Source organism: Sardina pilchardus, chromosome 6 (assembly GCF_963854185.1).
Source record: "Sardina pilchardus chromosome 6, fSarPil1.1, whole genome shotgun sequence".
Lineage (NCBI taxonomy): Eukaryota > Metazoa > Chordata > Actinopteri > Clupeiformes > Clupeidae > Sardina > Sardina pilchardus.
This window is the reverse complement of record NC_084999.1, coordinates 31,485,677-31,497,852: the sequence shown is the minus strand read 5'-3', so window position 1 is coordinate 31,497,852 and position 12,176 is coordinate 31,485,677. Positions and strand designations below refer to the sequence as shown.

The 12,176-nt window shown below is 41.0% G+C and overlaps 1 protein-coding gene across 2 annotated transcripts; it reads right to left on the bottom strand.

Annotated features, from left to right (window-relative positions):
* Nucleotides 1-5,779: 5,779 nt before the first annotated feature.
* LOC134082173 (putative C-type lectin domain family 20 member A) lies at nt 5,780-12,154 on the bottom strand. Of its 2 annotated transcripts, XM_062537817.1 has the most exons (7): nt 12,027-12,106; nt 11,192-11,310; nt 10,995-11,110; nt 10,267-10,650; nt 8,211-8,561; nt 7,418-8,113; nt 5,780-7,017 (listed from the first exon to the last, which is right to left on the bottom strand). In XM_062537817.1, the coding sequence occupies exons 3-7, from the start codon at nt 11,017-11,019 to the stop codon at nt 6,656-6,658; spliced, it is 1,818 nt and encodes a 605-aa protein (XP_062393801.1). In that variant the 5' UTR covers nt 11,020-11,110; nt 11,192-11,310; nt 12,027-12,106; the 3' UTR covers nt 5,780-6,655. The 2 variants fall into 2 exon arrangements, with proteins under 2 accessions (XP_062393801.1, XP_062393802.1); XM_062537818.1 differs by lacking the exon at nt 11,192-11,310 and having other exon boundaries at nt 12,027-12,154.
* Between the last annotated feature and the right edge of the window lie 22 nt (nt 12,155-12,176).

Sequence of the window (12,176 nt, the reverse complement as noted above, 5' to 3'; positions counted from 1 at the left end):
GAGGCTGTGTCTAGCACAAATCCATTTGTGTCAGAAATTATGCTGCTTTAACTCTCAGCCTCTGATCCTTCACAACAGGAAAATCATTTCAGAGGAGACAAGTATCAAAAATTGATGTGGATTGTAGAATGTTTAAATAAATGCCTCCACAGCAAGGCCATGCCTACTAGGGCTTGTGATAAGTCCTTTCCCATTATTTGTTGTCATCCAACTGGCGTTCAGGCAGTAAGCGCGGGGCAGGCGTGGAGACAAAGCTTTGCTCCCTCTACAGTGTCCCTGCAGGACTGCATAGACACATGCGCTTCACTCTCATCTGATCAAATGGGGTGCGTCCTGGGGATAGGCACACCCCACATACTCCCAGAGAGAGTGAGGGAATGTGATAAGGATCTGATCCTAAAAGATGGTCAAGTAAATAAACATAGAGAAATTGACATTGAAGTGCAGACATTTCTGTCATGGAGCACGCATGAGAGATACACAGAGAACAGAAGCTCATGTGTAGAGGCATGCTATATCTGTCTGAATGGGATTTAAAGCAACACTGTAGAGTTTTTTTTAACCTTACAATAATGTTTCCAAAATTATTTCAGTGGTTCATCAACTCGTAAGAGGGTGAACCACGCTTCTGCATTCTCTTCGCGGCTCTCTATCGGCTATAACCAAACTATGTAACTTTACCAGATCGGGTAGTGGATCTGTATTTCGATTGAAGACATAACAAATTTGACTTGCTTTGATGTCGCAATACATTACTTTCATAACATCATGCAATATACTCTACCTTGTCTGTGGACATCGCTATTTCCTGGATAAACAAGTAACGTGTGCACGACAGAGGACAAGTGTTTTAGTGTTGCTTTAAGAAAATATTGCATCTGTTTTTAATTGTCATGGACAACTCCCACTAGCCATGAAGAGTGCTGACTCTCTTGTCTCTCAGTCGCAGTAGTGACCCCAAGATGGACGGCCGAGGGGGCCCCACTAAGGACAACAAAGGCAGGGTCAGGCTGCTGCTCCTGCTGTAGAGGCCGCCTCTCCAAAAGATCGGGCCACCGGGGTCTTCACACAATATATGAGATTCTTATTTTCACTGGCACGTTTAAATTACTAGTCATTATTTACTACTAGAGTCATATTAAATTAAACAAATAAAAGGTCAAAGAGAGCCAAATACAGAGAGACCACCATAAATAATAGAGAAATACAGAAAAGAAAACTGAACAATTTAACATTTATACCATTTCAAAATCTAGATAAGATATGATGATGGTAGCCATGGACACATTGATTGGTCCTTCTACTTAACTCTTTGCCACCAAAGAAGCCTTGACCCTCAGAATAAACCCTAAACACTTACTGGTGTGTCATTAATCCACTGCATAAGTCGGGGTCATGATTTTTTTCTGAGAGCACTAAACTACTTCACCAGGAGAGAAATCGGACTTAAAAAGGCAACAATCTGAGGCACTTTGTGTTGATGTATATTTTCAAGACACTTTCCCAAGACTTGACTAAAAAGAATGTTTTGTTGGTCAGTGGTTAGCATGCACTACATCAGAGTGGTTAAATTGAAGCAAAACCAGTTCAGAGATATGGGTGCTCAGCATACAACATATTAGCATTAAAAAGGCAGAAGAGACATATCACGTATCTTGATATTTTTAATACTTGCATGAGATAACATCACAGACTACATTTGTTTAGAAAATAGTATACCTCTTGCTATCTAAAGTAGCTAAATAATAAATTAAAAAAATACATTTCAGTTGCATTGAAGCAGATCATCCATAAACCTGGGTGTATTTTCAAATCTTTCTCTTTCTCCCCCCCTCGCCCTCTATATTAATATATGTGTCCGGCAGCTGGGATTAGAGTGGTCACTGGCTCCACTGACCCGGTCATTTGCATTTTTAACAACAATCCCTTCTTGATCCTCTTGTGAAGCTCCTCCACCCACTGGCCTGTCTTACTTGCTGCTTTCTCAGGCCTGTGACTGGACATTGCCCTGTTTACCACCTCAGGTTTGGCAGTAAAACCAATCAGCTCACAAATGACTCAACCTTAGAATTCAGCCCATTCTTGAGTACATACCAATCCATCCTTTTTTTCTGTCTTCCTTTGCAGCAATTACTAATTAGATAGTTTACTGTTAAGAAAACCATTAAAATAGTAATGTTGATATCAATGCTGGCAGTATTCCTACAGTTGAAAGAAAGAATCTCTAATTTAAACCCCTAAACCCTTAGAACCATCTTCTTTTCAAACCCACCTCTCTTTATGATCACCCAGTGGCAGATCTTTAAGTATTCTGCTTTTCTCTCCAGCTGAAGTTAAGGGAGGGTCAAAGGTGTGATGTCCATCCACAACTCCTGCAGGGAGAACCGGCAAACACAAGAATTGCGTTTGGACAATCAGCCTTTGACCCTCATTGGCCAGAAGCTCAGTAGCCGTTCCTTTGGTTCGTCCCTGGTGTTGGAAAAAGGGGGATTAAGCAGCATGTCACTCAGCCTTCAACAGTTATTTACCCCATTATGTATTTGTAAGACAAAGCATCAACACATGAGTAAGCAATCCGTAAATCCACCATTCTGTGGATAAATGCATTGTAATCATTTTAAAAGGTGAAATAATTTACGTAATGGTGCATTCAATTTAACAACATGTTATTATAGTCTAAATACGTATCCCTTTATAACAAGAGAGTTCTTAGTTCTTAAATAATTCTGTTCCAGTCCAGGCAAGTCTATCATGAGGTTATTTCCAAAAATCAATCTTATTTAGGCTATAGTTGTACACAATTAGCCATTCAAAACACCTTCCGTTTCTTTGACCCAAAACTAAAACTGGTTCTAGAACCAGAATTCAGGAGGTTGAGTCTTCTCACTCTAGGCCTTGCTCCAAATGAAAAGATCTTTGTGAAGAGATCAAATCTCAATCCTGTATCCCAATATTACCTCTGTAATCATCCATAGCATTGAGCTTGGTCCAGCATCCAGTGGCAACACATACTCCTGTAATGAAGTCCTCTCTCCTCTCCTCCGCTCCATGTCCAGTGTCCTTCCTCATGGCCCTGTCTCTCCAAAGTGTGTGTGTCCAGCTTGTGCTCCTCCGCTATCTGTGACCTGGTGGCCAGCCCTCTCCTCCTCTGTCCATCTCATTACATGCAGCGCTGGGGTTACCAAAGAAACTGGGCCTCAATGGAGAAAATCTCCTCCGCTACAATAAATGACGAAAGTGACGGGGGTGGAGAGGGAGGGGAAAGAAAGGGAGTGGTAGAGATGGAGGGAAGAAGTTGTTGGGGAGAGGGGGGGGGCATGGCAGGTGGATGGATGGATGGAAAGTGAGGGATTGGAGAGAGTAAGTGGTTGAACTTGTGTGACTTTGGTTTGGTAAGCAGTTGAAGTGCAAGGCTGGATCACTTGAGATGAGTTGGTATAATGCAGTTGTGGAGTGGTGGTTGGACATTGCTTAAACATTCAGATTTATCTCTGTATATTGTGCCCATAATGGTGGACTCAAGTGCCCTTGGATTGATGTGTCTCTTGGAATGACCACTGATCATTTTTACAAGAGTTGTATTCACGACTAACTTGCATGAAATGATGTCCCCTTTTACAACTGTTCACTGAGAACTATTCAGGCCTGCTAGTGAAATGTTCTAGTGAAGTTTATGATAATTACACTGTGACTAACACTGCTACCAAACTAAAAAGACTGTGGTGGACTTCCAAGACTATGATATTCCTGAGGTAATGTTTGGATCAACAGGTTCAATATTAGTAAAAACCATTGCTGTTATAGATTTAAGTTAGTTTTTGGAGGGAAAGTAGCACTAGTAGTTCTATATAATTATAGGCCATATCATTAGATAGTCAATCAGATCAGCGTGCACTTGCCTTTATCCCACTTCTTGAGGCCCGGCCATCCATTACCGCGGCAGCAGTGACCAGTGCATTGCCATGGTGCGAGGCTGACAAAGGGCGTGCCGTGGGAACGACTCCTGGGGTCAGGAGTGAGGGTCAGGAGGTCAAAGGGCACGGGCAGCTGGGCAGCAGACAAGAGGAGCCGAGGGTGAGAAAAGAAGGAGGGGTCTCCCGCGCTGGCCCTGATGGAGAGGGGCCTACAGGACATTAACATTGAACTGGGATAAAGGCCATTGATCGGGCCCTCCCGCAGCCCGCTGACCAGGCCTCCTCCAGGGTGACACTCGCTGCCAGAGCTGCCGATCCGCTGGGGGCTGATTGACAAGCAGACGGTGGTCCAGAACCACCCGGGCCTGGGCTGCATGCCTGGACCAAGAGTGCCTGATGTCATCAATGTCACAATCATTTTAAGGCTGCTCTGAGCTCTCTTAATCACACATTTACTGACAAAGCCAAACTGATGCCAAAGCAGTGTTGCTCAATTATGGCAAAAAACATTATCACAGGGATTTTCGTCAACAGTGAAATCACAATTATTACAATTAATACAATTACTAATTGGTATTAGAAACTTCTTGTTTTTATTACACATATTTAAAACAACAACAACAAAATACTTGCCTTACCAACAGTTATTTTTCCAAAAGCTGTGGCAAAACAGAATAGTACCATAATCATTTTTCTCGATTAGATTGTTTTCATTGGAAGCCAAACTCGTAATGCACATGCAATTTGACTATTTGCAGTGCTTTACCCCAAAGTCATGGTACTCAATTTACAGTAGTCAAAGGAATTGTTTCACTTTTGAGTATGTTAAGTTTTGAATGTAAAGAGCGGCTCATAGTCACATTATCATACTAAACATATTTTTTCACGATGAGTATATTTTCAGCATTCAATATGTATGGTCACACACTGGTGGTAGTTAAGCCTCTTGCATCCATTCTCCCCTGTGCCAGACATACTGTATTTGTTTCGATCAGATATTCATACCCAAGGCACTCTCCTTTGAGACAAGGAATTTAAAGTTTAAGAACCCTTTATTGGTTCATGGGGTAGCGCAAAGTAAAAAACGCCAACTGGTTTCAGCCGTCTAGGCCTTCATTAGGGGGTGGTCAAAGACAGGTGCCTGAGTAGCCCAGGTAAAGTTTAGGGGTCACATGATCGGGTAGCCAGCTTTGAAAAGTTCATACAGAAAGAAATATCTTTCTGACATGTTTTTAGTGAGGTGTGAATGAAGTATTACTGTAGTATGCATGCCTGTGAAAGTCTGTTTTGTAAGGGGTATTCAATGCAACGTTAATGAGATATCCAACAGTAGGATAAAGCCAGTTGTCTGAGCCTATGGTGTGGTTAGATGGTGAAGCTGCGGTGAGAAGGCTGTGTGTAAGGCGTGTTTTCTTGTAAGGTTTGAAGAGATGATGTTGAGATACTGTAAGTATAAGGTGTGTGTAAAGCAAGTCAAGCGGTATGTTCATATGGTAGAATATGATTTGTGAGGCCCATTTACACAAGGAGAGGGTTGTTTTGGGGGTTAAGTGTATCATTTTGAGGTATACAATCTTCACCACAGTTCCCAAAGCAAGCAATCTACTCAGTATGCTCACATGGAATTTCATTTGATCTAGGCTTGTCTGTAGAATGTAAGGAACATTTTGTTTAAAGTTGGCTGTTTCACAGATCTATCTATGATAAGATTAAGAAAGCCTGAAACCCACTGAAACCTACTCACTCAACAGCCCTTACCATTGGTTAATGAAGTTTCTCCTGACAGACATACTAAGCTCTCATTGTACCTTAATCATATAAATATTTGTTTTTCTCACGGCAAATGAATACACCATCTTCTGCACTGCCTTTCACAGGTTTTATTTCAACCATGACAGTGAAAAAACATGAAATATTACCCAAAACATAAGCAGAGGTAATAGCTAGCGGTAACAGAATGTCAATGTATAATTTTTTTTTACAACAAGCACATCATACTCCTCACCATTCCCACTGAAGACTAGTTCTGGGATCACAGAGGCCCTCGCCATCATCCATAGAAAATGATGAAAAGCTCTCCCACTTTCACATGCTTTTAGGAACACCGAAACAAAAGCTGGACCCTTGAAACCCATTCCCACTGTTGGCGCTCTCAGGAAGCAATGGATGAGCCATGGGAAACATGGGAAACGTGGCAAGCGGCGAAGGCGAATCCATCAGTTCCGATCAGGGAGGGATGTCGTCTGGGGGACAAAGGCGGGCTGGCCTCCCTCAGCGCGGAGTGAAGGTGAGGTCAGGAGGCCCGGCTGTGTGTCTGTGGTCTGCGGGGGCGAGGGGAGCCCGAGGGGTCAGGGGTCAGGCAGTGGCTCTGGGTGCGGGGGGACGGAGTCAGAATGTGACTCTTGGAGACGGATGGGACATTTGGCTGCTGATTTATTTGTCCATATGTCCCCGACATCCTGCCTAGCAGCAACGGAAATATAGAATTCTGGAAGAATAATACACCACTCCAACTATATCTCATAATTATATTGCAACAATAGTAATCTGCTTTACTGAGTGGTAATACGTGCAACCACTAACAAAATACATTTGCATAACTAAGCCTGAAAAAAAAAAAAAAAAAAAAAAAGTGATGATCCAAGCCTCCATAATAAAACACAGCATCTATATGACACTATTGACATTTTATTCTCTGTCTTGTCTCTTTTCCAAGTCCTGTGTTCACACATGCTCACTACTCAATTCCCACGCGTGTGACAAATGAATTGAAGCTCCTGAGTCCCGGGCAGGCTGACCCACTGGTTCCCCCTGCTGGACTCTACTGCCCCTGAGAGGCCACACTCCCTCTGACCCCCTGGGCCATGTCCCGGAGCCCAGTTCTGGTAGCACACACTGTCAGAACCCGTCCAGAACCAGAAGGAGAACTTGCAGGTGTAGTGCAGGCCCAGCCAGACATGGGGAGTGGACGCGTTGACCGCCATCTCTGCCACCGCCTGCTGCGTGTGCTCATCCGTGACTGAGACCAGGCCGAGATGATGTGTCTTGCAGTAAGTCAAGGCTTCGATCCAGCTCATATTCTCCCGTATGAGAATCAGCGTATCTGAGGAAAAAGTCCTTACATTAAAAGTCTGGGAAAAGCGTAAGCCATAAACCCAAGACTTAACATTTCAACGTGAATTTTGATACAGACTTAATCAATCAATCAAACAATCAATCACTCATTTCATCTGCTGGGTGCCTGGTTGGTCTGTTCAAGAACAATTTTCAGTGCACCATCCACTCCAGAGACACGCTGACTTGTCACTGCCAACCATTGGCTATTACTCTGTTGGAGTTTACTATTTTTGATATGTGATTATTAGTTTTTTATTCTTTTATTTTATTATTTGCTATTTGGTAAAGTGTAACCAAGTGAGACCAAGGTGATTTTACGCTATAAATAAATGTATTGATTGAATTGATTGACTGATGAATCATCAACACATTAAAATGTACATTACCTTCAAACAAAGAGGAAATAAGTGTTTGTCCACTGCTGGTCTGTTCGGTTAGTTGGTAAGCTGTTGTTTGCTCTGTGATTTCCTCTTCAGAAGTTGTTGTTTGAATAGTATTGGAAGTGGCAGTAATAATCTGGGGAAGTGTATGCTCTGTTACAGTAGTGCTATGTGTCTGCCCAGTATAGTCGGTCTGAGTAAACTCAGGGTGGGATGTAGCTGTTGTGGAATCTGTGTGGTGTGTAGCGTTTGTGCTAGCCTCACTTGTGTATTGTGTGTGTATATTGTCTGTAGTTGTGTTGTCTGTTGAGTGTTTGGTACCTGTAGTTGTTACTGGTGCTGTGTGGTGTGTAGTGTTTGTGCTAGCCCCAATTGTGTATTGGGTTTGTGTGTCGTCTGTAGTTGAGGAGTCTGTTGAGTGTGTGATACCTGTAGATGTGACTGACTCTGTGTTGTGGGTTGTTTGTGTATTACTCATAGTACTGGTGTGTTCTGTGCTATGAGTGGTAGCTGTAGTTATTTCTGTGCTTGTGGAGGATGTGCTACCTGAGATAGTGGCTACATGTGTGTGTGTGTTAGCTGTATTGTAGCTGGTGTGGTGTGTATGAGCTGGATTTATGCTTTGGTCTGCACTGCCAGTGGAGTACGTGGTAGCTATCAGGGGATCTGAAGTGACAGTCGGCGTAATTTCCTCATCAACATCTGCAGATACGTTTGAAATGAAGGAAAAGGATCAATGCTAATTATTACATGTGCATGGATTAAAAAATGGTGGTAAAGAGACGACTACCAAACTCACCACTGTAACAAAAGAAGGCCCGATTGACATCACATTTAATGTCATTCCACTGGTATAGCTGGCGTGTCTCACTAAATCTGGTGACAACACAGTCCTGTATGTTATTGAAATAGTTGGGTTGGATTGGTTCCCAGAAGCGGAAGGAGTTGTTGGCTTGGTCCGACCACACCCAGGGGTCACTGAAAAGTCCGATCCACACCTGACTGTTTGCCTCTGCTCTTAAGGCCTCATTCTCTGTTGCATCCCTCACACTGACCAGGTCAGTGTATTGCTCTCTGCAAATCATCTGTGCCTCTCGCCAAGTTTTGTTCTCCTCGATCAAAACATACCTCATATTTCCCACTGCAGTCTCTACGAAATAAAGAAAGGTTGTGTAGTGAAATCACAGAAATTAAGAGTGACCGAAGATAATGAAATGGCTATTTCTGTAAAAAAAAAAATAGAAATAGCAAAAGTTGGAAACACATGGGGCCCAATTTTAGTGATCTAAACACATGTGCATGAACGTTTAGGGCATGTCTGAATTGCGTTACCGATTTTGAGAGAAAGAGAAATTTGTCTCTGCATCAGGTGCATGGTTCAGTTGGTTGTTCTTATGTTTCTTAATTAATCATCGGTGTGTTTCTGGGCGTAACATTCATTAAACCAATGAAAGTGTCATCTGTCAAATATTCTCACAGTCGACATTTTGATGATAAGTGAGTGCATCTCTGCATAGATAATCTGCTTGCATGCGAGATTGATTGATGACTACAGCAGGATTCCACTTGAAGAGGAACTATGCAGGATTGGCGATTTCATCTCTGGTTTCGGTTTCGTTTGTCGTTTTCGCTTGTTTTATGCTTGCATTTTCTCTGCAGAGCTTCCCCGACAGCTTTAGCGTGTATATTTATACATGTATAGGCCATATTTAAATATATAAATTGCAAGCGTGGTTCTTAGTCTCAGACTTCCAGATGTAAACAATGAGCGATCGTCTCCTGCAGAAAGTTGCATAGGGTCTCTTTAACACTTGGAGGTCCGGGGTCTTTTCAGGCACTTTGAGGCAGTCACCTATACCTTGAGATTTTTAAGTTTTTCATCTAACTAAAAACATCTGTGCAAAAGTGGAACATATGGTTATATTCTAGAAGTCCTCCACAATAATTATATGAGAGTTAAGTGGATGTAATGAAATTAGTTTTTATTATAATTCAGTGTAAACACAAATATGTTTCTATTGTTTTCAGCTTTTCCCCCTCCATACTGATAGTTCACATCCCTGAAGGTTCCTTCACATCCTTGAAGGTTCCTTCATTTTTGTTTCCAATTTGCCAGATGCACACAATAAAGACTTATTAGCATCATGAATGTTCATGGAACCTCATTGCAGATTTGGCTTTTAGGTCTGCATGTCTTGGTTGAACAGGATGCACATTCTAAATCTATGGCGCTCTACTGCATCTGCATCAAGGATCCACATGGAAAATCTGAGTTGTAGAGCACACATCCAGTATGCTTGATCACATGATGGGATTTTTAAATCACATGCTACCAAAAGGCCTACACGTTTTGGGTTTGGATTACTTGGCAGGTAAGGGCCTAATCTGAACAAACTTTGAATAAAATTCTTATTTGACCATTATTCTTGATCTTCAGAAAATGGCCTGATTCTGAGATGGTAACTTTCCTCTAATGGGCCTTTTAAAAAGCCGGAATGTGGAAAGTTGTTTACATAAAGAAACAATGGCAATAGCATCAGAGACAACCAAAGGGCTTCAAGCTATAAGTAAAAAGCAGCATGCTGAAGTTAACATATCAGAGATTTCTTTTTAAAATCTGCTTCAGTGACACACAAATATGGTTGATAATAATTTTTAGTGCACAAATCTGTTGATTTGAGTGTGAGTTCAGTCGCAATAGGCTGTTGGAAGACATCTGTTTGTAGACATTATGCGATTTTTATATTTTAACATGAGGAATTCTGTATAGTTGATTTCATTGACCATGGATGGATTTTCAATTTTCATTTGTGGTCATTGTAACGGACATAGTAATAGACATGTAATGGACTTACCATTAAAACACACAAAGCGTCTCTGAGTGTTGCAGCTGTCGTCAAACCATTGACCATCAGGCTCAAAAACCGCACACCTGTCCTCCATTGAAGTTGTTGGGTGCCCACTTCTCCAGTTGCGGAAGTTTAAGTCATCATCGGTATAAAAAACCTTTTCTGCAAAGGACCACTGCCATCTCTGCACTTCCCCCTTCTCTAATCCTATCCAGGCAGCTCCTGTAAAATCTTGTGGGAGAGTTGCCGTCATTCTGTTCACATCCTCCTCACTACAAACAATGGCCAGGTCAGTGTATGTGCCTCTGCAGTAACTCTGTGCTTCGGTCCAGTTCATTCTATCACTCACAAAGCGATACTGGTATTGGGAACTGTAGCCAACAAGGGCGCCTGTAAAATGAATATTCAGAAAACTGCTCAGGTTTTTACACATTGTGCCGGGGCCAGATCTCTTTCGAATCAGTTCATTTAAAAACTGAAACAAATATGTTTGTGATTCAGCATTATTGTATTTCAGACAGAAATGCCCGTTCAAAACACAGTTCAGGCTACTTCTAAATAAGTAAATTAGTAATGACAATAAAGATGTATTGTTCAATTATTTGATAAATTACTTATGGGATGTATCTAAGGCTTATCCAAATATATTTTATGTCTCTCCATTTTTATACTATTAGCAAACAGAAAAGCAGTGGACTAATAATATATTAGTCAATATCAAAAATAATACAGACCTGTGATGAATAGTATAAGCATCATTGTTGAAGGTGTGTGGGCATGTGAGAATAATATTTCTTTGTGAACAGAGCGTTCCTCTTGTTTGTCATTTGGAGGGGAAGTGGGGAAATTACTGTGGATAAAAACACATGCATTATGAGAAAAGTCAGCTGTCAGAGAGAAAAAAAGAATGCAATTGTTGTGGTAATTGTACCTTAAACAAACAGCTGAATCAAGTCAGAAGGAAATTGTTCTGAGGGAATTTTCCTTGTCTCACAGAAATAAATCAGATCTTATTTTGAGATCACTGAATTCTGACTTTTTTCTCCTAACCTATTGGAGAAATACAAAGTAAAAATAAATTGTAAAAAATATTTAATACAGAAAAAAACAAGGAAAACCATGGGGAAAAAATATATGCACATATATGCAGCTGCATCCAACTTGTATTTGAATAGATGGCTACAATATATTTAATAAATATAGTATATGAATATATATATGAAATATATATGAAAATATGTGTGGTACCCAAAATGGATATCTTGCATAAAAGTCCATGCATTTCATTATAAAGTGGACAATACTGAATTAAGATACAAGAAAATGGTCAAAATGTAGCCTAGCCTGATGTATTGAGCTACATTAGATGTCAATGAAATGTAGGCCAGACAAAAAGGAGATCTTGGCCTATTATTTATAAATTCCCTGTAGCCTATACCCCACAGCCTACTATTGTGATCTTGCAGTGCAACATAAAATACACACTTCAAAATAAAATAAAATACACACTATTTTTTGTCTTCACTGGCATTTTAAACATATTGAGCAAGTACAGACTACCAGTAGCATAACATGACTCCTGTGTACAATAACCTTTGTCAATGGTGAATGACAGATTAACAACTAACATAACTGAATGCCACAATGACTAGATGCTGACAGGTCTCTCTCCATAAAGCAGTTTCTTTTAAGACACATACTGTAAGCTCACTAGGTTATATTACTCCAGTCTCACAAAGGCTCCATATATCTTGAAATATACTCACAGTAACAGTCTCCATTTCTTTAACTTGGGAAAATAATGTCGACTCGGTTGTAGCCTAAACCATGGTCTAGCCTAAATACAGATGGGGCAATGCAATGCTGTGTGCTTTCAAAAAGACTCAGTCAATAGATAGGAATGAAGTTGAACAGGT